We start from the raw sequence: 24,064 nt of genomic DNA on the forward strand, positions 1-24,064 counted from the left end.
CCTTTTTATCAATCTCCTAATTATAAACCTCAATAATAGTAACTATAGGAAGAAGAGTCTCTTTATTTATATAAATAAGAAAATTTATACCTACAAGCGCAATAAGAGAAAAATACTTTAGAGTATTAGGAGGCGGTATTTTAAAACTTATACTACTACTTTTAACTATAATATTAATCTCTATTTTATTACTATTTCCTTTATTTAATTATTCGCTATAATAGATTAGTTTAAAGGTTTTAAGAATTGCTAGAGGAGGAATAATACTTTCCTTAACTTTAAATAAATTAATAACGAACAAATTTATATTATTAACCTCTATTTTATTATTATAGTAGTCCGGTTTAGGGCCCTTAAAAACTAACGAAGGAGGAATTACTTAATCCTTAATCTCAAACTTATTAATATCTTACAAATTTACACCCTAACCTTTATTATTAATTTCTATATTATTACTAGACAAATCCTCGTTATTAGAAACTTTATTAGCCTTAGAGGAATTAGAATTAATTTCCAAATCCTTAGCCCTCTCTTAAAAATTATTATTATTATTAAAAGAACATTATTAAACTAAATAACTCCTTCTAACAATATTACCTTAACCTCTAATTCGGAACTAAAAATATTCAAATTCCACATACTCTTCCTAAAACTTCTTATTAGGAATAATTTACTTATTAACATAAATCTAAATATTCTAAATAACTTTACTAATTACTAAAAAATCCCTACCTATACTTCTATTCTTACTTAAACATTTAGTAAAATCCTTATAAAAAAAGGATAATTTATATTTAGTAACAATTTAAAGACCCTCGAAACTAATAGTTAAATAAATATACTTATCGATTTACTTAATATTCTAAATATAATTACTATAAATCCCTCCTTTAATATTACTAAATATAGAAATATATTTAATAAAAGGCAATTAAACATTAATTATCTCCTACTAATTTCTTATAGAAAAGATAAAAGTAAAAATCTTTTAGGCTTTAGTTAAATAATAAAAATAAAGGAAGCAATTCCTATAAAAAAAAAGTTAATAAGGAAGAATAAAAAGGTGAAATAAGGAAAGGATTTATACAAAATACTAAACGCTTAAATAAAAAAGCCTAAAATCCTTTCCTTCTTAACCCACAAATAGGTACTATAGTAGCCCTAAAACTAAACCCCCTTTTTCTCAATAAATAAACGCTAAGGAGGCTAATCGTTAAAATTTCGGGCTATAAAATAAACCGCTAGGATTATACAGTACTAATCAGTAGGACGAAAAATATTAAAGAATTTAATAAGGCTAGTAAAAGACTAAAGTAAAACCTATTCTATATATAACTTCCTAGCGAAAATAAGCTCGGCAATAGTATAAACCCGAACTAAATTAGCAAAAACTTCGTTAAATTCATTTAAAGTCGCACCCTAAAAGGAATTTATAGTAATAAGACTAAAAAATAAATAAATATATACTTTAAATAATAATTATTATTTACTATTAAAATACTTATTTATATACCAAAAGTTATTCTTCGTTACTAAAGGATAAAAAGGGAATAAACTTTTATTAGGGTTCGTATTACACCCTCTTTTAATAATAATAACTAATAAAGGAACATTAGAAGCCGGCTAGAAATTTATACCCCAACGCTTAAGCAGAAAATTAAATTATTATATAAATTCTTAAATAGGATTATTAGGAGAAATATCCAAATTTAATATAATAAGGGTAGTAAAACTAAATATTAATACTTAAAAATAAGAGGGTATTAAAAGAAAAGAAAAAGAAATAAACGGATTTACTACGAAGGGAAGAAGGTAGTATACTTACTAGCGAGGAATAAAAATAAATAATAAAGTACGCATTACTTAAATAATAATAGCAAGAAAGTTTTAAATAGGGGCGGGAAGTAAATAAACGCACTACAACGTACCCTTCTAACGAATTAGTACTAAAATAGTCCTTAAAAGACTATAGAAAATTATAGAATTACACTAGACTACCATTATAATACTAACCGAATAAATATATTTAAAAACTTCCAACTCCCTACTATACTTAAAAGTAAACTAATAAAAAAAAGCCTCTTACCTCCTAAGAAAAACAATACAACAACTAAATCAACCCCCCCTTTATTCCTAAAAAATACCCTTCTACCCTTTAAACGAAGAATACACTTTCCTAACAATATTAAATATTTTAGAGATCGCCTCGTAAATATTCTCCTTCGAAAGACCCTTTAAAAAATTTAAGAAGAAAAAAATTATAATAACTTCGGCCTTAAAGAGTGTAATTATATAAAGAATAAAAATAGACCGCTCTAAGAAGTATAAAGCGAAACTAGCTACGGGGACCTTAGAAAGTAGTAATAAGGAGTAAATTATTATCTAATAATTATCTATCTCTTTTAAATTAAAGAAGAAGAAATAGCCGGAAGCGAATATTACTATTAAATTTATTATAATCTCTAATAGTTTAAATATATTTAGAGAAGTAATAAGGTTTTAGAAAAGTAAAAATAAAAGTATAAAAATTACATCTCGCCGGATCCCTATAATTTAATTTACTATTAAGGACAACAAAAATAAAAAAAGCTCTAAGGGTTCTAAAAAAAGTAAAAAAACCCCGAAGAAAGATAAAAAATTATCAAAAAACGTATTACTACTTATAGTAAATCTATTTAAAACCCCGTAGAAAGAAAGTACACCCTCAATAAACTAAACTCTTAATAAAACAAATAAAGAAGAAAATAATAAACTTACAATAATTATACTAACTAAAATAATCCCTCTAAACTAAAAGCTATTAAATAATAATAAAGAAGCGTTAAGAAATATATTTCTAATCGTAATATACTTAATTAATACCTTACAAACATCTTTAATAAATCCGACCCCTATTAAAAAGGGAGAAGAGAAGGCTAATAAATTTATACCAAATACGCTTATTAAAGAAAAAATTTTACTAAGCAAGAAGATTAATAATAAGCCCTTAATATTATAAATCCTAACTAACAATTTACTATTAAAAAAGGAATTCCTAACTATAACAGATCCTCTCCCTTATACACTAAAGGAATTAATACTTTTACTAACCTAAATTCCTACTAAAAGTATTCGTAAAATTAATTTTATTAAGAATCCTATTATAAACAAATAATATTTTACCTTAAAAAGAGAAAATAATAATAAAGAACCTACATTACCAATCCCTACTTTACCCTCTATTATTTTTAAATTATCCTACTCTACAACAATAATACTAGAAGAAGAGTAGGGGGAAATTACAAAAGATTATAGAATTCAATAAATATAAAAAGCTACTAATTAATAAAATATTATTTTAGGATTTAAAGAGGTCTACCTCCTTTAGGGAAAAGCGCCGAGGAACTTTAATTTAAAATTTAATTAGAAATTACTTAAATATTTAAATAACAAATTAATAAATAAGGATCGGATAGCACTATTCGAATTAATATTCAATACTCTAAATATCAACCTATATAATACAATACTTAAAATAAATCTCCTTCCCCCAAAAGATTAGCTAACAATAATTCAACTAGACCGAATAACTTAGTATAAATATATACTAGGAATAACGAACTTATAGTATATTACTTATACTAAGGGTTAAATAAATAAAGTAATTATAAATGTAAATTTAATTTAACTATTTAAAGTATACGGAAATTAAATTTATATCCCCTCCTCTACTCAAACCATAACCAAAAACGAATTAGGGAATCCGTACCTAATAAATATTAAATTAATAGAAGAAGCCTTCTTATTATTAATAAAATAATAGTATATTCCGATTTGTAAGGATAAGCATTTTTCCTTAACTATCTTTAACTAATTAAAATATATATAATATTATTTTTATATAATAAAGTACAAATTTAGAATATAGGAAATATTAAAGGCCTATAATATATTTACGCTAGTAAATTATAAATATTTTACCAATAGAAGAAAATAAATTTATATTAAGATACGCTTTAACAATTACGAATTCCCTCAATAAGCAACTATATAACTATACAGCTTCTAAATATTAAAAGTAACTAAAACTTTCTTTTTAAATACAAAGAGAGTAAATCGGCACCTAAATAGACAGATAATTCCTTATATTAAACTATATATCTAGGAGTAATTTAACTATTAGAAATTTTAGATATAGCTATTAGATTTCGAATAATTAGAAGAAGCTATAACTTACCAATAAATAAGAATAACCTACGACTATCTAAGAACACTACAAACTAAATTATTAGTAACTCTTATAAACTAAGAACAAAGAGTAAATTTATAGTACAAAGTAAAATATAGGACAATACAATATTAAAAGATCGAAATAAAAGGAAATCTTCAGGAACCTAAATTTACAAAAGATAATAATATTATATAAGAATACCTAAGAAACCCGTTCGCCCTCTATAATTTACTAATTTATACTTAAAATATCTAGTAGCTAAAGAAGTTCTCCGTATTTGAAGGGCTAAAAGTAGAAAATATTAAGGATATATTAATTAATAATTATAAAGATAATAAAAATAAGAATAAGGAGGATAAATATATAAATAGGTTTACTATACTATAATATTAAATCTCTTCCCCTTCGGAGGATAAAGTACTTCCAAAACCCCTACGGAAGCTAAAGGTAATTAAATAAATAAAAGGCTATAAAGTTAATAAGTAGGTAAAATTATTTAATTTATATAATAAATTTATTATTAATTACTTTATTTTACTTAAAAAGAAGAAGGCGGATCTACGCCTACTAAGAAGAAAAGCTAAAGGAGAAAAGAAGGGGAGGTTAACTATAGAATACTAATACATACTAATACTAGGCAAGTAAATAGTATAGAATATTCCCGCTACTAACAATATTAATATAGAAAAAGCGTAAAAAGTATTAAAAATTTACAAAATATTAATCCGGAATATTAAGAAGGAGGTAAAAAAAAAGAAGAAGATTAAAACAAAGGAAGAAAGAACAAAAATTCGGAAGGTTGTATAGGATAAAAAGAAACAACATTAACAAATCTACTTCTAACCCTTTACTTATATTATTTATTATATATACCTTTACTAATAGTAATTAATACTCTTACCTATATACGTATCTATACTTAAAGTCTTATTTAATAATAAGGGTTATTAGTATACGAATATTCTTATAAAGGATTATAAAAGAATATTCGAAGGGAAGTTTAATATAGAGTAATTAATTCTTTTTTTTGTTTTTTCTTTTCTTACTTTAAAAATTCTTACTTTTATATAATAAGTAGAAATATTAGGGCCTTGGTTTATTATATATTGGGGAGCAGATCTATTATATTAGTCGGTTAGGACCCTAGGAATATACTAAATAAGGAAGAGGATATAAGGAGGAGATCCCAAATTAAGAATAAGCGAAAGGATAGGTACTTTTAATTAAATAATACTTTTTCCTCGTAAATAAACTAAAAAATTCCACTCCCAAATTATAGAATTACTATTAAACACTCTCGTAATAATAAACCTAGTAACCCTCTTATAAAAGAAACTAACTTCTAAAGTCGCCCATTAATCCAAAGCTAATAAGAAGGGTCTTATCCTTCTCGTTAGTCTTTAACAGTAGTTAATAAATTATAACTTTATTACTCTATTTCAATTTCTAAGGACGAAGGCTATGTTTAATTCCAAATCTGCTCCCCGCTACATTTAGGTGTGGTAGGGTGCTTTTCGTATTGGTGTGGTTTTTGCTCCATTTTACTAGTACTATATATTTAATTTTAAGGAAGTTTTTAATACCGTCCCTAAATGCCGTATAGAAGTCGTAACTAAACCCTAGCTTTATAAATTACTTTGCCGGCTGCTCTTTAAGTATAAGTATATTGGGTGGCGCTTTTTTATTCCGGAGTTTATTCCTTAAAGTAATTAGAATTCTATATACTAGTACTATTTTAGTTAACGATCCAATATAGTGACGCTTGTAGAATATTTTGAAGAATTCGGTAATAATCTCTTTAGCCGGCCAATTAAGTAGGGCGGAGGGTAGCGGTAACGAACGAAGACTGAAAGTCGAGGGTATAGGTGGATATAGTATAAATAATTCTCTAGCTTCTATTAGAGAATTTCTAATCTCCTCGCCCTCGTCCTCCTCGCCTACTATTAATAGTAGTATAATTAATAGCGGTACTAATAGTTAAGTAAATATTGTAGTTACTATAGAGATAGGAGGAGGGTTAGTATTAGTACGCTTAGTAGTAAAAGTCTTGCGGTTGGTTGGGTGCCTATAGAATATAGTAGTAAAATACTTTAATAGTGTATATAAATTAATAATTACTATTTTACCCGGTAGGAGGAAAATGCCCGCTATATTATAGTTATAGCTGCTAGCGATTGCCGAATTAGCGATAGAGCCGCCGGCGGTATAAGGTAGTTAGATTTGGGGATATTAAAAGTAGGGAGGGAAGTGCTAGTATAGTAGCGGGTATGGTAGGTATAGGGGAGGAGGGTATAGCTAGTATAGACTTCTAAAATTGTCCTTCCTTAGTATAGTTTATAATAGATTATTTATAGTTTTTATATTGGTACTACTATTATTACTATTAATATTATTAATAATATTAATATTAACCGGTAGATTATTACCTCCTCCCCTATATTTATTATTGCTATTACTAATATTAGAGGCGGCTACTGCCTTATTACCTAGTATATTTCGTACTAGTTTAAATAGTGGGTTAATTACTGTAGCCTTCCCTAGTGATATAGTGCGTATTTATTTACCTATATCTTTAATATTGAGGTTATAATAGGTTATACTTCTATTTATAATGTAATATATTTAGTATTTAATAGCCTTATTGTAATTCTTGTACTTATAATTAAGATTGTACGCCTATATTTATACTAGCTCCTAATATGCGGTATTGTATAGCTTTACTCCCGTACACTCCTTTCGCTGCCGGTCCTCCTTTAGATTCTTTTCGACTTCTACTAGTATAATATTTATTATAATGTACTTAGACTTTTCGGTGCCGGCTAGAGTTTATAACCCTTATAACGATAATATATTAATTACTCGTAGAATTGAGGTAACGAAAGGATTAATTAGATTACGAGAGGGGGTAGGAGTAGAGGGTATACTACTATAGGAGGATAGGGTAGTAGGGATTTTATTAGTGGGCGGGTTAGTTAATTAAAATTTAAATAATATAGTAAAATAATAGTATTAATTAATATAATAGAGGTATAATTTTATAATAGTTTTATATTTAATATTATTATACTTATTATAAAAATCCTTCTTAGGAATAGTCTTATTATATATAATAACCCGGGCGCGGCGGTTATTATAGGTAGTAGCGATATATATAACATTATACAAAGAGACTAACTACTTTATCCCTACGGTTATATTATTACTAATAATATTTTCTATATAATTTTACTATATATATAGGATTTTACTAAATAATATTATCCTAAACTGCTATTTATAGAATTCGCCGTCGTTTTATTTAATTTTAACCTCTTTAAATAAATTATATTCTTTAATAGCGGGTAATTTAGTACGGCTAGTAGTAATATATAAACCGACTATATTAAATTAAATTTATATCGAATTAGGGTATTTAGAATATAACAGTAGCGGTACTATAATAATTAGTTTACGGATAGCGCGGGGTTAGGCCGGTAGTACCGAAGTAATTAATTTAATTAGAGAGGTTATTTCGCTATCGTTATCGTCCGATAAATAAAATAAAATATTAAAAACCCGCTTCTTAGAAATAAAGCGGACGGGGAGCTATTATTCAACCTCATTATTATTATTAGAGTCCTCTTTACTACTAGAAATCTTAATAAGTATTATAAGTTTAAGAAGGGACAATGGTAGTTCTAAGATTAGGATTAGGATTAATTTTAGCGCGGTAGCCTTCCCCTTCTTAATAGTAGTCTTTTTAATAATAATTTTAATAAAAATAATCTTCTTTTTAAGTAGAATAGTTTTAGGGATAATTTTAGTAGACTACTCAGCTTTACAGCTCTTCTTTCTAGAGCGGAATAAGGCGTATTATAGAATTATTAAGTTAGGATCTTCCTAATCTTAATCCTTATTGAAGTAGATTACTAGCGCGCTACTTCGAATACGGAATCGCTTTACGCTGGCGGGTTTTAAATTGAGGATTGTTTTGGGAGGCATTGTTGCGATGGATTTGATTGATTACTAGTATTGTAATTACTTTATACGTTGAAATAGCTTCAAATTGATGTAGAAATTGTTGTGAAATGATGAATTTTGACGAAGTTGTACAATACAGAAGTGCGGTGTGTGTGTGTGTGTGCACGCACACACACCTCTTGCCAAGACTGCACAGGCGATTGAGTGTGGGAAAGACAGACTCTTCTTGCTTGTGGGTGATATAATCTGTTATTTTCTGAATTTGAACCAAATCGTTAGAACTGAAACACCCCGCTTCGCTAATAACCACTCATACCACTCACTCACTGCCCATATTCACACACACCACACCAGCCTTACGGTGAACCACCACATCCGCTGGGAGCCCGAACGTCTTTCCACTATTTTCGAGGGATAATGAGCGTGGTGTCGTACCAAGGCACACTGAAATACACAGTCCTGTGTATTATTCAGTTACTTCCCAATTGACCAATTGCCTACTACCTTTCGTTGATCATGCACGATATCGTCGAACGAATCCGTCCTCCGCTGTCAGCCTTCTCCAAGCCAAATATGTAAGTACTTTTAAGGTACGATAGCAGATGTCGGTCCGGATTGGCGAGATAAAGCTCCTGTTACCGGTTTGTGTTGAAAATACAGACCGTTAAACAGGCAAAAAAAAGGTACGGCCCCGATGGAGTGTCTGGACGCCACACCACGCAACACCACGGTTGAGATACTGGGACTAGGAAGAGCTTCAGTGAGTGTATTGCAGGTATATAGCCTCCCTATGACGCCTGATCTGTCTTGTTGAGTGGTTCCCAATCCACTGACGTGATGCTCTTTTGATAGCTGAAATGTTGGGAGCCAACCGCTTGGTACAGGCTTGAGTGAGCTAGGCTTTTCTGAAAGCATTCTTCATTAGCGCTGTCAGCATGACGATGTCTGCAGTCCCATGTGCTGAGGTACCATTTGCTCAGTCTGATAAAAGCGAATGCCTACAATGTTGGGGGACATGTAATGCGGTGGTGTGAGCGCTTGTCGGAAAGAAAGACAGCCAAGAAGGCAACATGAGAAATCGATCAATGGCAACATAAATCCGAGCAGGGAGAAAGAAATGGAGCACATCAAAGATGAAGGAACAGCCGACATCACTTCGCATCTCCAAACGAAGGACCTGTGTTTGGACAGGGGAAAGTATGTACATGCGAGATTTATTGGAACAATGTCTTGCGCCTTTTCCCTGCCTGTGTACAGTACACTTCACACCACAACTCCCTAATATGCACCAGGGCTAACAGAAAGCCCCATCCCTTGAATGCCATTTGCTCTTCCAGATAACACCGAATCGTGTAATACAGAACTCCATTCCAATGTACTTCCTTTACCCATGACCCCTTTGAACGCTGTTCCCTAAAAACACAACCCTACATACAACAAAATGTAGGTATGGGGAATTTGATGTGTCGAATATCATGTTTCCGAGTATCCTGAAAGCAAAGTGGGATGCTATGATATGCTTCAGGTGTGATAATGACAGTTTGTTTCTGTCACCGTTTCGGTGTGTCGACCTCACTCGCTACTGGTAGAATCACAAAGACTGTACCCTTGCCACGAACTGCCCACTTTGAAGTCACCGAGATCCAACCGAACCTAAGCAGCCGGCTGCAAAACTTGGATAGTCGATCTGCTATTGCCTAACGCTCCTGCTTCGACCTTGGCGAACGTCCCTAGGCGTATCTGCTGCTGTCGCGGTATTTGCTCTTTGGCTTGGGGTTGTAGTCTTCAAAGTAAGGGTGATTGCACGCTGCCTTGGCAGAGATTCGGCCAGCAGGGTCGTAGACAAGCATGGATTCAAGTAGCTCAAGACCGACATCGTCGAGGTTTTGGCAAAGTGGTACGTTGTAGTCGCGTACCCACTTGGGGAAAGATGCCTTGAAGTCGGGATAGGAGGTGACGCCGGGCCAGATGTCCTCAGTAGGGGTTCCAAGCAGACTGTTTGGAGGAAAAGAGGTCAGTATAGCGGACTAGGGGAGAAGCAGAAAGGTGCCAAGAAAAGGTAACTGCATAAACGTACCGGAAGATCTTGAAGATCTCGTCAATTTCCGAATCACCAGGGAACAAGGGCTTGCGTGTGCACATTTCGGCAAAGATGCAACCAACGGACCACATATCGACACCGGTCGAGTACTGACGACCACCCAGCAGGATTTCGGGCGCACGGTACCACAATGTGACGACCTCGTGGGTATAAGTACGGAGTGGAACACCAAAGGCGCGGGCGAGACCGAAATCTGCTAGCTTCAAGTTGCCGTCGCGGTCGATGAGCAGGTTCTGGGGCTTGAGATCGCGGTGTAGGACACGGTGGCTGTGGCAGTATCGGACGCCCTCGCAAAGCTGGCTCATGAACTTCTTGATGATATCCTCGCCCAGTCCCAAATTGTGCAGTCCGGCGCCCGTTCCTTCGGGGAGGGCCTTGCCCCTACCACCGTCGCTGACAGGAAGGGCCTCCATGTACTTCTTCAGATCAAGATCGAGGAATTCGAAGACAAGATACAGCTTATGGCCTTGACCGCCGTCGGCGTGGACAATGTTGAGGAGACGCACAATGTTGGGGTCGCGCATCTCCTTGAGCAGCGAGATCTCACGGATGGCGGTAGAGGGGACGCCCTCATCTTCGGCTTCGAGGCGGATCTTCTTGAGGGCGACAATGCGCCCGCTGTTAGCCAAGTCGCGGGCCTTGTAGACGACACCATACGTTCCTATGCGGAAGGTGGAATGTCAGTACGGGACATGGAAGGAAGAGAGCCAAGGTGGAGGGGTCGAAGAAGAAGGGGGTGTTGTACCCTCGCCAATCTTTTCCAGCTTCTGATAGTTCTCCATGGTTGCTCTGTTACCCGTCCAGGCCGCTATACTGAGATGGGTGGTTTGAAAGTCCCTGGAGGGAAAGAATTGACTTTGCCCGGAGTCGTAGAACTACTAGTTGGGGTTGGTGCCTGGTGTTCGTGGTCGTCGTGGTGGGGGACGATTACGACGAACGATGTTGTACCTAGCGCGCTGAAGCACAGTGATTGATGGAAAAGCCCAGAACGAAGCGTGGGGCGGCGGCGGCGGCGGCGGCGGATGGAGAAAGTGACGGCCGTCGAAGGGTCGCCTTCTTGAGATTGATTGATCCTTGGAGAGTCAAGGTCCAGCCAAGGATAGGTGGTGTCCAAAGGGAGCGCAGTGGCGGATTGGTAAACAAAAACGAAAAAAGGTGGAATCGTCCGTCGTTGCCGTCAAAAGGCTACAGTACTAGCTACCGTAAATACTTTGTTTTGGTGTTGACTTTTGGTGGTGATGATGGTGCCGTGAATGGTCGACGGGTCGTCCTGGGCGGAGGGCTGAATGCGAAAGGCCGCTGATGAAAAGGCAATATGATGCAGCGAGCGATGTAATTGTCGTCCGTTGTTCCTGCAACTTCTTGATACTAAGGGACCGTGATGGTGAAGGGACAGAAATCCAAGGAAGGAGAGGCGGTGGACGTGCAAGTGGAAGTTGAGGTTGTGAAGTTGTGGTTGTCGTTCGAGTGTCGGATTTAGAGGGCAGTCCAGGGGGGTGGTCCGCTGTACTGTAGTGCAGTAGGTAGGTTTTATTCCAGACGGGCATCCGAGTGCAGGTGGTTGGAGACGGGACGATTACGTCTTAGACTTGGCGCTTGCAACGGAAATCCGTGTCAACACAAAAAGCGCGGACCGCGACGGCACCATGGAAACCACTCACTGGAGGGACGGACTGCAAGGGAGGAATGAACGCGTCCAAAAAATGCCCGCTTTCCTCGTCGGTAGGTACTCCGAGTTCAAGGTAGGTAGGTAAACTTTCAAGCAATCTAGGTACATATGTACCACCTCTACCTAGTTCTAGTAAGTACTACTACTTGGAGCATTGACTGTACCCGACAGCCCACCAAGATGGGGCAGAATACGTAGGTACCTTCTAGGTAGCCACGATCTCTAACTGTTGACTACCCCTGACTTGTGGCGCCATTCAGAAGCTCCAGCCATTCAGACGCCCAGCCCAGCCTCAGCTCGACGCCCACACATCAATCCATCTCGACCATCCGTCCCGTCTGAAGCTTCACTCGAGTCCCCACAATTTCATCTCACGATACTTCCCTACTCCAAATCCGCAACGTCACACGAGGACTCGGAAGGAGTCAACTTGTATACTCATATCCATTTCTTCGGTCACTTTTCTGTTCTCTTTTTGGATATCTCGCTCAAAAGAACTACCCGACTTTCAAGATGATGGGTGGACACCATGACCTGGATGCGCACGAGCAGCCGTCGGATGAGCTGCGGCTCAAGTGGAAGTCGTTCGCCAAAGTCGACCAGAAAATCGTCATGAACAGCCCCGAGATCGATGACTTGCGCAGTCCCGAAAAAGCCCCCGAGTTTGTGCTCGCTGGCTCCATTCCTACCGAGACTTTGAACAGGTCCTTCAGCTATATCTGCCCCGAAGACTCACCAGAGTTCCGCACAGACAAGGACGCCCCCATCTATTACCATCCTCTCTTGCCTGGTGAACTCAAGATCCTGGACCCCTCTTCCTCACGAATCATTGCTGACCAACCCCAAAAGGTCTCTTGATTCTCCCAAACCTCATTCCCCCCGAGGTCCAAAAGACGCTACTGCGCAACATCATTCACCGCGATCTCAACCAACCCCATCACCAGACCAACATGCATCTCCATTTCAAGCTCCCCTACCCGCCCGTGGATCCCGAAACAGGCCTTCAGGAATCCTTCTTCTCCTACCCTCCAGATTCCGAGACGTGTTTTGAGCCAAAGGACCCTTCTGTACACAAGCCTCTCACTTTTCAACAAGTCTTCAACCGCAAGCTACACTGGGTCACCCTAGGTGGACAGTATGACTGGACGAATCGCGTTTACCCGGGCGAGCTGCCCCCCGAGTTTCCCAAAGACATTGCCGGCCTTTTGGAGACCCTGTTTCCCGAGACTCAGGCCCAAGCGGCCATTGTCAATTTCTACACCCCCGGCGATACCATGATGATGCACCGCGATGTGTCAGAAGAGACCGACAAAGGCCTGGTCAGCTTGAGTATAGGCTGTGATTCGCTCTTCATGATTTGTCCCGAGGACTGGGGCAAGGTGTCGGAAGACGAAAAGCAAAAGGGATCCGCAGAAAATGAAAGTGGCAAGAGCGACAAGAAGTTCTTGCTGCTAAGGCTACGGTCTGGCGATATCATTTACATGACTAAGGAGTCCAGGTTTGCCTGGCATGGTGTACCCAAAATCTTCAAGGGCACCTGTCCCGAGTGGCTGGAGGATTGGCCCGCCGAAGATGGAAAGTATGAGGCTTGGAGGGGCTGGATGAAGAACAAGCGCATCAATATTAATGTTAGGCAGATGAGGGACTGAGCCGAAGAACGCCACTATCTTCAACCACATGTTCAGTCAACAGAATGCCAAGTGGACAAAGGCCGTCATAAAGCCATGGCCGTCACCATCCCACTTTTGAACTGTCTATGTCTCGTTTTCCAGGACACTTTGTTTCCCCTTTTACCACTCGCCATTAGAGTTTTCCTGAGACCAAGTTTACTGCCCATACCTTGAAACCATGAAATGACAAGCGTCCATGACTAGAGGTTGTGTGTGCTCGCTTATCACATTTGTCCACTTATGTAATCTTTCATCATCACAAACATATCAACATGTCACGCGGCAGAGATCTGGGGATTTCCCCATTATCAAGGTTGATTCTGGTTTTGCTATGAGGTAAAAACGAGCTGAATCACAACATGCTCGATGAAGCGGCGGACGCAAAGCGTACTCAGCGGACATAAGGGCTTGGGCGATGGATTGGATCATCATCCTTGATATTCATGACGAACTCATTTTAGACAGCAACACCGTTTATCAAGTGATACGATAGGGTGACTGTCGCTTTAGCACTATCATATATCATTGTACCTGAGTCGTTCTGTCTCAGGAACTACGGTCGTTTCATTTGCTACTTAGTTAGTTGAAATGGTAAGCATCATATCTAGGCCTGGAAATATACCATATCTTCATTTCACATCAAGTTGGCCAAGTCTGTGCCAGTCCCATGTTTTCTTTTGTGAATACATGCGCTTGTCGACATCATATGTTTGAAAGCAAGACATGATTGTTAACTCCCCCATGATACGATATCCCCCCTATGCAGCACATGCCAGAGTAGAGACTAGCCATCTCTTTGTCTTTGGGACAGAGCTCGGCCGTTTAGCAGGGTTCTAGTCCCTGTGGCTACAAATTCCCTTCTTGTTCACTGAACAAGTCTTGTCAGTGCTGTCATTTTCTTTGTTTCGACGCGGGAACGCCGGGTTCATGTATCCGTAGAAATAGAAAAGAACACCTGCGCTGTTACAAGTATCGGGAACTGAACAGTGAGGATGTATGTCGAACAATTTTCTCTTTCAGAGCACAGCTCAAGCATTCATGACGTTAGTCGCCGCTGTCTCACATCCACGATCAAGCCAAAACAGCTCTCTTTGATTGCTTACCTCCGTCTCATGATGACGACCAAGCCGTATGATATATAAGTATTCCAGGTGATATCTCATCTTTGACTTTCGACAACACGTCAAGCAATCTCTAAAGCATTAAAAGATGCACAACAGCAACCTCACACAAAAACAGCAACAACAAGCTTCACATCAGCAACTTTACAACAACAACAATAACAGCAACTTGACAATGACCACCCCAAACACTCAACCAACCAACCAACAACCCCTGGTATCTCCACCCAAGATGCCGGCCTCCCCCGACTCCCAAAACATCAACACCTTTCTCACCATCGAAGAGATGAACAGCCCCAAACACCGCGCCATCCTCGAGTTCACCTCCAAAAAAGCCGGTTTCACCGACTACGACACCTTCACCGCCTGGCTCGCCTCTCCAGCCGTCGCACCCTTCTGGACCGAATTCGAGCGTGACTTTCTCAAGCCCCTAGTAGCCGCCTCCCGCAAGTCCGACGCCACCACCATCACCATCAACAACAACAACAACAACAACAACAGCCCCCCTGAGGCGGTGGACCCCTTTGCAAAAACCACCACGATTCCCTGCCCCATCTACCACATCATCCCGCTCTTCCAGGGCGTTTTCGGCTCCAGGGAATACCAGCGCAAGAACCCGAGCAAGGCGACCTGGAGGCCGAACCACCACATCATTTTCTTCTTCTTGAACGTGTGGGAGCGCAACCACGACCAGATGCGAAACAGCCCCTGGGCGGGCTGTTATCTGGAGAATGTCAAGATGTGGGCCATGCAGCTTTGTTGGATCGTGGATGCCATGACGAGGTGCAAGTACGCGGAGGAGTTGGGCTTGCATGTGGTGGAGTTTAGAGGGATGAGGGATGAGGGGTGTCTTATCACTTATAAGCATTAGATTAGAGAGGGAGAGAGGAGGGGGGGGTTGACGTGTGGGTTGGTGGTGGATGGATGGTGAAGGGGGCAGTGAGCTTGGTGCTGGCGTGTAAACGATCTCGGGGTTTTCTGGTTTTCTGGTTTTCTGGATATGTTTCTTTACTTTGTGGTGAAATGTGGTAGGAAGCGGTAATGCCGGGTAATCATGTTGGCGGTGGATAGTAAATCTCCTCACATCTTTCAATATCAACCACTCGATTGTCCAATTAATCACTGATTATTAACCAGTCTCTCTTCGTTTGTTGCTCAAATTCGGAATGAAATAGAAGCCAGGATCGAGTAAGCTCATTCATGGATAGAAAGAAGAAACAGTTCGATGTAGACAGGAAATAGTTTGGCTCGGATTGGAGGTGCCAAATATGTGTTCAAAAAATCAATGGTGCTCACCTCAGTTTTGGTGCGCGATCGCTCCTTCTTATACCTTGGAGCGCACGGCAAATGTCCCTTTCCATACGGCAAGTTTCTTGAGAACCACAAACGGTTTTCTGATGGCAGCAGAGACGCATGCTTGCTCGAGGCCCGGATCTTCATGGCATGGGGGATTGGTAATGAGTCAGCATCTACTGCTGCATCAGAGTTGTGAGCAATGTGGTTTAGACTTGTGGATATGTGTTTCCTGGTACGTAGTGGGCGTTGGTGAACAATCTCGAGAACTTGAGAATGCGCTGTGTCTCGGCGTCTTCGGAAAATCATCGCGTTTTGAAATGAGCGGGCTGCGTTTGGTGAAGCTTGACGGTGCCTCGTTGGTTATGGCATTGTTGCCTCGAATATTCTGCGCTCGATTGTTGATCCAAGAAAACAGCTTCCGAAGCCAACGACATGGCAGCTGTCGGGATCTTTGTCGAAGATTGTCGAACCAGAGAATCATCCATTCATCGCCCACGGCCAACACTTGTCATAGCTGTGCGTGTTTCTGCATCAAACTTGTGTTGTCGGTGCCGAAGCCCATCATGGTGTTGGTTCAGCTGATACCGGACTATGTCGTGAAATACAAGACGACAAACACTCTTGTGAATCATCTCTCTGTATCGACACCAACAATGCTGCTGTCAGTGATTACGATGCATCGACAAGCCTCCAGAGTTGTGCGGACCTGGGAACCCGTAACTCGACAGTAGGCGACTTGAAAGTGCATATAACGAACCATTCCCCGACCTGTTCCTGGTCTTCTCTTCCCTCATCACCATCAGCATTAACATCTTCACACCAACGAGAACCATCACTGCAACAACCAAAGCTAACAACAAAGTAACCACATCTAACAACCAACAACTACCAAAACATCAACAAAATGACTACTTGCGTCGCTACTCAGACTTTCACCCACGTCTCTCTCAAGGCGTACCATCCGGAGTCGGACTACACCACCTCCACCGAGCCCGGCAAGCCTCGTCCCGGCAGCCCCGGTCCCAACAAGCCCGACAACTGTGGCTTCGAGTCCGGCGGCCCCTTGAAGAGGGATGATCCTATTCCTCGCCCTCAGACTCCCTTGGTCCCGGTCCCCAACTCTGACGGTGAGGGCGATTCTAAGCCCGCTCCTCGACCCCCTACTCCTCACCCCAATGGTGACCACCTCGAGTTGGACCCCATTCCCCGCCCGCAGACCCCTCTAGTCCCGGTTCCCAATAGCGATGACATGCCCGTTCCTCGTCCCCAGACTCCCCTAGTCCCTGTCACCAGCGACGATTCCGACGATGAGTGCATCGACGAAGAGATGCCGGTCCCTCGTCCCCAGACCCCACTCGTTTCAGTCACCAGCGATGATTCTGATGACGAGTGCCTCGACGAAGAGATGCCGGTCCCTCGTCCCCAGACCCCACTCGTTCCAGTCACCAGCGACGATTCTGATGACGAGTGCCTCGACGAAGAGATGCCGGTCCCTCGTCCCCAGACCCCACTCGTCCCGGTCACCAGCGACGATTCCGACGACGAGTGCCTCGACGAAGAGATGCCCGTCCCTCGTCCCCAGACACCCTTAGTGCCTGTTACTTCCGACGACTCGGATGACGAGTGCCTCGACGAAGAGATGCCCGTCCCTCGTCCCCAAACGCCTTTGGTCCCCGTCACTTCCGACGATTCCGACGATGAATGCCTCGATGAGATCGACCCTATTCCCCGTCCCCAAACCCCTCTCGTCCCTGTTCCCAACTCCGACGACGGTGAGGGTGACTCCAAGCCCGCTCCCCGCCCTCCTACTCCCCACCCCAACGGCGATGATGAGATGCCGGTCCCTCGCCCCCAGACCCCTTTGGTCCCTGTCACCAGCGACGATTCCGATGATGATGAGTGCATCGATGACAACATCGATCCCATTCCTCGTCCTCAGACGCCCATGGTGCCTAAGCCTAATGCTGACATGATCAAGCCGGTTGCTTGCTGCTAAGCTTATGGCTGATGCCGAGACAGTTGGACGATTTTGGAAGAATAGGATTCAAGAGGAGGAAGTGTTTGTATTTGGAAGATGACCGAATGAATGAACGAACGATGGAATGATTGGTTGGTTCACTTGAACATGGAAGAAATACAACGAGAAGGATTGATGGAGCTCGATTTGGTGACAGAAGAGTTCGGCAGTGGATGGGATTTGCGATGGATTTCAATCAGTGTTTGATATAAGGAAAAAAAAAAAAAAAAGAAAAAAAAAAAAGCCGGATTTCCGCACTCAGAAAGTATAGAAACGCGTGTGTCGCAGAATAAAATCATTGATTTCTCCACGTTGGTCACACGCGATGTGACATATATTTTCGATTATACGTGAAGCAGTTGTTGTTTGAGGCGGATCTGACATTGCAATTCGCGTGGTGACTGTGACAGATTGACAACTCTTGACTGGTGGTGAGCGTTTGATGGAAAGGGAAGCATGAAAGCGAGCGAAGTGACTGATGATGAATTGAGGAAAGAAGAGAAAAGTGATGACAGAAATGGAAGTTGCAGTCAAATAACTCAGTTTTCGTTGGAGTGGCCTGTGCGCTACATCTGGCGAACACCGCTCTTAAATGATGATGCCGCGGATGTGAAATCGAGACTTGATCATCCTCGTAGAGACTGCAATTGAGGTTCCCAAGGAAGAAAAAAGAAGCCGCTAATTCAAGAATTTGCCAGTTGTCTTCGTCCTGGTGGAAAACGATAGTCGACGATATAAGAGCAAAAAAAAAAAAGAAAAAAAGATAATGTCCCCTCGACCGGAATCGAGCCGGTGACCTTTCGGTATACAATCTAGACAATTACAGCCGAACGTGATATCCAACTACACCACAAGGGGATTTTAATGGTTTGTTGAAACTGGGAAAAGAAGTGACTACCTAAGTAGTCCAGTGCGCAAAAGCGCTACAAATACCACAAAGCCTGTACTTTGACTTTCGGGGCTGACCTGAGCATCACGTTGGTATCGAACTGGGTTGTAACATAGTAATTGAGCTTTGAAGAATTGTAGCAAGATATCATGAAACTTCCACAGTTTCATTGCCCAGAGCCGTCGAGGCATTCGAAGAAAAGACCTGTAGATGTGCAACCAACATCGACCTTCTTCCTACAACATCTCAGGATACAAAGTAGGGTTTACAGGCTTTGCTAGCCACTTACACTTACTTACTGTATCTGAGAGAAGAGAGCTTCCCTAAGCTTTCTAGGTACCAGTCTCATAACCTCTGAAACGAAACATGGACATGGTGCCGACTCCCGCAACCGCCCACCTCCCGTAGCACAAGTAGACATGGAATTGTTTCTCTGAGACATTTTCCATGGAAAAAAAAAAAGCCACTTCGCTTAGTCCCAAGCAGTCCCAGCCTGTTGCAGCATGTCTCGCATGCACGTTTATAGTCTTGCAGGTCCCACGGTGCCTGCAGGTGTATCCAGTCCAGACTTGCCTTGTCAATAATGCTCATCACGTCCAGACTTCCTCTCAGCAACCAATAGCGGCCAAGTCGGGGAATAGGACAAATCTTACATACTGCCGTTATGTATGTACTGCGTTGATCACCACTCTCCAACCTTTCAGCCCTCTCTGTACAGACCATGACAGGCATTGGTGTTCTAGTCCCCACAATACAGCCCACTAGGCCATTCAACGGCCAGTGTTGTGCATCCTAGAAGATGTCTCGGTCTCTGACGGAGGGGGGTATTCCTGGTTTTGATAAGGCTTATCGTGAAGTTCTAAGGTATCTTAGGAAGTTTCGAGAGCCACTGGGAGTGACATATCTCATTTCCACCATCCATCACACCATTGCCATTTCACACCCTCAGACTCAAGAGGCCTCAAGGCCCGAAGGACTTGTCTAATCTTCTCAAGAGCAAAAAAAAAAAAAAAAAAAAGGCCCAGACCCTCCCTTGGCCTTTGGCCGCCGAGTCCCGACAGCCTTCCCCAAATTTGCCAGAACCGGAGCATGGCCCGCGGTTAGTGGCGCTTTCAACGATAGCTGAATTCCTCAGATCGGCAGGCGATGCAGAGAAGAGCTGGGTAATGGATGGGTGGATGGGTAAAATGGGCCACGGGATTAATTCAGGCCTAGGCTGGAGAGATTGGAAGATTTTGCTTTCTTACATATCCAGTGGACGGACGAGAGCTGAATGAGGGGGCGAGAGGGGAAGGCGCACCAAACGGGCATCGAATTAAATCCCAAACTGCCACAACCTCATGCAACTCACGACCCGTGCATGTTGCGAGTTTGGGATTCGAGATCATCTGTGACGACCGATGAATGGGCAAATGTCGAAATCTGCATGTGCTTTCTGCAGCCAGAAAGGGGGGGGGGGGGGGAGGGAATAAGGTCGAGATCGACAAAGCTGAAGTCAAAGTCCGGCAAAGCTTCTTTCCCAGCCACTGGTTTATTGCAGCCCTTCTTTTCCTTACTATTCTGTGGAGAGTCTAGCTGTCAGTAGCTAGCTTCTTCGTTGGCAGCGAGTCCCTTGTCGTCCTTTTGTTGATTGGAGAGGCCACCCAAAAAAAACTTTCGGACCGGCCCTCCTGGAGAAGGCTCTCTTGCAGCACCAGTCGCAGACAGTCCGGCAGAGCTACCGCGGCCATAAACCGCATGCTTGCTGAAATGTCGTATCGTGGCTGGTCAGCTCTCATCCGGAATTATGGAGCCCAAAGAGCCCTGTTGTGGCCGTCGTGGCACCAATGCCAGCACAGGATCATCTCAACCGAGCCACTGAAAGTCGCAACCATCACGGCCGTCCAACAGGTCAGTTTTGTCGTGTACACTACCTACTGACAGTCACAGCCTGAACCGCAGAGGGTCTTGAAACCCAATGATCGACACTAGGGTCCGCCAAGGCGGCAGCCAGTAGAAGGGCATTCTCGCGATTCTGTTGGATCAAGAAGCTTTTCCAGGGTATCACCGCATTTTCCAGCATTCCCTGCCTTTTGAGTCGAGGGACCGGGGTGCTTTTGGTGCCAAGTCCAGTGATAAACCGTTGTCGCGGACGGAATAGCCGCATGTGGGGCTTGGCTCTCCTTTCTGAAATCGAGAGACCGACCAGATGGGCTTTATAACTCTAGAGCCCTCTCTCGGCTCGGGGGCAAGCACATGTTGGGCTCTCGCCCTTGGGGAGTTTGTGTATACTTCTTTCTTCACGACCATCACCGGGTGTTTGAGGTTTTTGAGGTTTTCAAGTTTTGATCGTCCATCGACATCCAAGCCCCAGCTGCCGTCCCCGGATCAGGACTCCTGATCAGCGGTGAACATGGGCGCCTATACTTCAGTACCCCAGTGCCGTGAGCACTATGGAATCGCGGTAGATTGTACTGTAGTTTACGCATCCGACAACAAGACCGTGATATCTGTCGGAGGAAACAGACCCGGAGACTTTAACCCAGATCCAGATATTGCGGGTATCGGTGTAAGGTTCCCCGGCGTACAACTTGTATGTGGACACAAGCTTACCCGTTCCCGTGTCTTTAGATCCTCGGAGCCTTTGTTGTTATAACGGGGTTTGCGTTAATAATAGCCTTCTTGCATGTCTTGTGGCACTACGCCAAGCTGACAAAGCTCAAAAAACGAATAACGGCAGTGTAAGTCATACTTGGATGGACGAAGCGCTCCAAGGAAGGTGGGGTTGCTAACCGCCTGCTCAACAGAGAGAAGGAAAACAAGAGATGGCAGCTCAGCATCGGCGGCTTCTTCGAGATGCTCATCATCTCGTGTAGTGATCAGCAGATTTTCACCGGAGCGGCGTACGCCATCACGATGCGCTTCGCCAAAGCCTGCTCCATCTCGGCCTACCACTACAATGTTATTGCGAACATGCTGTTGATCACCTGCGCCACACACTTGCTGACCCTTCTGGTGTCCAAGCACTACTGGGAGCACCCTTGGGTGGCCGCGATCCGGACGGTAGCGACAGGGTTATTGTACCTCGCGACAGGAATTTATCTTTCCACCCAGGCAACCCCAGGTTCCGAGCTTGCGTTTCCGACCGCAGTTCCTAAAGACGACGAGAAATGGAGCACCCTCCTTCTACCCGCCGCCTGCTTCCAAGGGAGCGCTGAGAACTTTGCAAACACCCTGCAGCAGTCTTTCCACGGAGCCGGGCTGTTCAAGGTGGGCGACCGTATCACCGGATGGACTCCCTTCGTCATTCTTGTCCTGTACTACGTCCTTGCCAACATCGTTACCCTTGGTCGGGTCGTTCGCGCAGGACGGGAGAATGGCGGAAAGCGGGAAAGGTTTTGCAAGTGGTTGGTGGACATGATCGGACAGAAGAAGCTGAAGTGGGTGAATCGTATCGGTGGACAGATCTATGGCGTCTATCTCTTGGCTGGCCTGGTCATTTCAGGATACACGATGGCCTCCTCTTCCGAGTACATTGAGATGCTTCGCCGCTGGGTGGACCGGTCAGGCTGGATCCAACTCTATAATGGCACCAACCCGGAGAACGACCCCAAGTCCTTTGGTCAGCTTGTTCCTCTTCTGATGATGACACTTACCGTGTTTACGTTTTTGCAGATGCTGAGTGGTAAGTGGCGTTGTGTTCGTTCCGTGGTTTGCTCATCAGCTGATATCTTTTCCAGAGGCCATTACCATCAGGAAGTTGAAGAACAACCACAGCGATGAACTTGAGGACGTGAGGCAGGAATTTGAAGACCAACTCGAAGACGCAAGAACAAGTTCGGACAAAGCCCAAGGCAGTGGCATGGGCAACGGAAAGCGGCCTGAGGTCCACGAGAAGGAGGCGTTCAGCAGGCCATCTGGAGCAAGTGGAAGCCAGGCTTATGGAATGAACTCCCAAACGCCTCTCTCGCCGGCCCCGATGTACACCATGTTCGCCAACCCATCTTCTTCGAGCAGCGCTCCGTTCTTTGTCTACGCCGCACCGCCGACTGGCTCGCCGGTGGCAACACCCGATTGGGCATCCATGACGCCGCAGCAAGGAATGCCGATGCATTTTATCATCCCGGCGCAGTTTGTAGCGGGAGCGTTTCCCATGATGAGTCCTGGAAACGGAGGCGCGCCTTCTCCTCCAGGATTTCCTTGGAACTCTCCCACTCCTTTCGGACCTGGTCCTGCCCCAGCATCGAGCGAACCTGGCCCGAGTAAGCCCTCGCCGTCCGATGATGTGTCGTCCTCGCCGGAAGCCCCAACAAAGGCGGAACCTGAGGTCACCACAAAGGACATCAAGTCGACGCCAGTGGTTTCCGTGTATGATGTGAACCCCACGCCACCTCCGCCATCGAGATCCTCGACCGTTCCAATTCCGAAGTCGGACCCCTCGGACAATGAGAAGCTGGCGCCTCATCCGGCTAACCTTCGAAGGGCTGATAGCGAATTCACGCTGATAGGACAGCCGAGCTCGAGCCTGGATGCCGGGGGCCAGACAGGTCAGCCAATGCCGGCACAAGGCCCCAGTGGTGTTGCCGCGGATCCCAATACTCTAAGTTACTTTCCGGCAGTTGCCGAGTCAAGCGCAGAGGAAGAGGGTCAGGAAGCAGAGAGAAGGGCTGGCGACGGAAACACCGCGGGAGGCACTGGATTTGAGGTTGGAAAGGCGATGTAGGATGCCAGACGTCAATAACGAGCGAGGCTAAAGGGAGTTTATGGAATCAAGGCTACCGGGATAAGGGAACGAAACATGATTTGGCTGGAGTTTTGGGCATTTGGCTTTCTGGAAGGATGTGCTACGATACCACGGATTAATGAGCTTGATATAGCATTGAATAATATGTGACGACGTTTGGAGAGCTCACACCGACGGGCATGGCGTTTGTGGGAGTGTCTGATTTGTATGACGTGATTGAAAAGAGGAAAGGGCTTCAGGTTCAGTTGGACTCCACGCCCCAACCTGCCCGGCCGCTCGGCCCCCACCACAGGCGGAATTCAGCCGAAACGGGCCGTGACCAAGATCGGGACATTGTACCCCGTGGGCGCCCGCATTGTCTTGTCAAATTTCTCCGAACGTGGGAAATTGGGGGACGCGAGAGGAAGT

At 42.9% G+C, this 24,064-nt stretch overlaps 5 protein-coding genes and 1 non-coding gene across 6 annotated transcripts; 4 read left to right on the forward strand and 2 right to left on the reverse strand.

The window, feature by feature from the left end:
• Window positions 1-9,314: 9,314 nt before the first annotated feature.
• cdc28 (cdc28-like) lies at window positions 9,315-11,770 on the reverse strand. Its single transcript, XM_955024.2, has 3 exons — window positions 11,017-11,770; window positions 10,248-10,932; window positions 9,315-10,165 (listed from the first exon to the last, which is right to left on the reverse strand). Exons 1-3 carry the CDS (start codon window positions 11,051-11,053, stop codon window positions 9,901-9,903), a joined length of 987 nt encoding a protein of 328 aa, XP_960117.1. The 5' UTR covers window positions 11,054-11,770; the 3' UTR covers window positions 9,315-9,900.
• A 223-nt stretch (window positions 11,771-11,993) lies between these two features.
• On the forward strand, window positions 11,994-14,098 carry NCU09779 (oxidoreductase). The gene is made up of 3 exons (XM_955025.3): window positions 11,994-12,134; window positions 12,201-12,730; window positions 12,790-14,098. The coding sequence occupies exons 2-3, from the start codon at window positions 12,454-12,456 to the stop codon at window positions 13,587-13,589; spliced, it is 1,077 nt and encodes a 358-aa protein (XP_960118.3). The 5' UTR covers window positions 11,994-12,134; window positions 12,201-12,453; the 3' UTR covers window positions 13,590-14,098.
• Window positions 14,099-14,963: 865 nt separating this feature from the next.
• On the forward strand, window positions 14,964-15,602 carry NCU09780 (hypothetical protein; the record flags this gene model as incomplete). The annotated part of the gene is made up of 1 exon (XM_955026.1): window positions 14,964-15,602. One exon carries the CDS (start codon window positions 14,964-14,966, stop codon window positions 15,600-15,602), a length of 639 nt encoding a protein of 212 aa, XP_960119.1.
• Window positions 15,603-16,931: 1,329 nt separating this feature from the next.
• On the forward strand, window positions 16,932-18,257 carry NCU09781 (hypothetical protein; the record flags this gene model as incomplete). Its single annotated transcript, XM_955027.2, has 1 exon — window positions 16,932-18,257. One exon carries the CDS (start codon window positions 16,932-16,934, stop codon window positions 18,021-18,023), a length of 1,092 nt encoding a protein of 363 aa, XP_960120.1. The 3' UTR covers window positions 18,024-18,257.
• Window positions 18,258-18,813: 556 nt separating this feature from the next.
• On the reverse strand, window positions 18,814-18,902 carry NCU15368. The gene has a single exon. It is a non-coding gene; the product is annotated as a tRNA-Tyr (tRNA).
• Window positions 18,903-20,929: 2,027 nt separating this feature from the next.
• Window positions 20,930-23,825, forward strand: NCU09782 (hypothetical protein). The gene is made up of 4 exons (XM_955028.3): window positions 20,930-21,481; window positions 21,544-21,653; window positions 21,720-22,597; window positions 22,653-23,825. The coding sequence occupies exons 1-4, from the start codon at window positions 21,326-21,328 to the stop codon at window positions 23,633-23,635; spliced, it is 2,127 nt and encodes a 708-aa protein (XP_960121.3). The 5' UTR covers window positions 20,930-21,325; the 3' UTR covers window positions 23,636-23,825.
• The last annotated feature ends 239 nt before the right edge of the window (window positions 23,826-24,064 follow it).

Source organism: Neurospora crassa, linkage group VI (assembly GCF_000182925.2).
Source record: "Neurospora crassa OR74A linkage group VI, whole genome shotgun sequence".
Taxonomy (NCBI): domain Eukaryota; kingdom Fungi; phylum Ascomycota; class Sordariomycetes; order Sordariales; family Sordariaceae; genus Neurospora; species Neurospora crassa.

Excerpts from the sequence above, each read along its gene's own strand:
- cdc28 (XM_955024.2), bottom strand. The coding sequence starts at position 11,053 with ATGGAGAACTATCAGAAGCTGGAAAAGATTGGCGAGG. Across the intron at positions 10,933-11,016 it reads GCTGGAAAAGATTGGCGAGG|GAACGTATGGTGTCGTCTAC; the intron begins GTACAACACCCC and ends CCTTCCGCATAG. Across the intron at positions 10,166-10,247 it reads GAGATCTTCAAGATCTTCCG|TCTGCTTGGAACCCCTACTG; the intron begins GTACGTTTATGC and ends TCCTCCAAACAG.
- NCU09779 (XM_955025.3), top strand. The coding sequence starts at position 12,454 with ATGATGGGTGGACACCATGACCTGGATGCGCACGAGCAGCCGTCGGAT. Across the intron at positions 12,731-12,789 it reads TTACCATCCTCTCTTGCCTG|GTCTCTTGATTCTCCCAAAC; the intron begins GTGAACTCAAGA and ends CAACCCCAAAAG.
- NCU09782 (XM_955028.3), top strand. The coding sequence starts at position 21,326 with ATGGGCGCCTATACTTCAGTACCCCAGTGCCGTGAGCACTATGGAATC. Across the intron at positions 21,482-21,543 it reads CAGATATTGCGGGTATCGGT|ATCCTCGGAGCCTTTGTTGT; the intron begins GTAAGGTTCCCC and ends CCGTGTCTTTAG. Across the intron at positions 21,654-21,719 it reads AAAAAACGAATAACGGCAGT|AGAGAAGGAAAACAAGAGAT; the intron begins GTAAGTCATACT and ends CCTGCTCAACAG.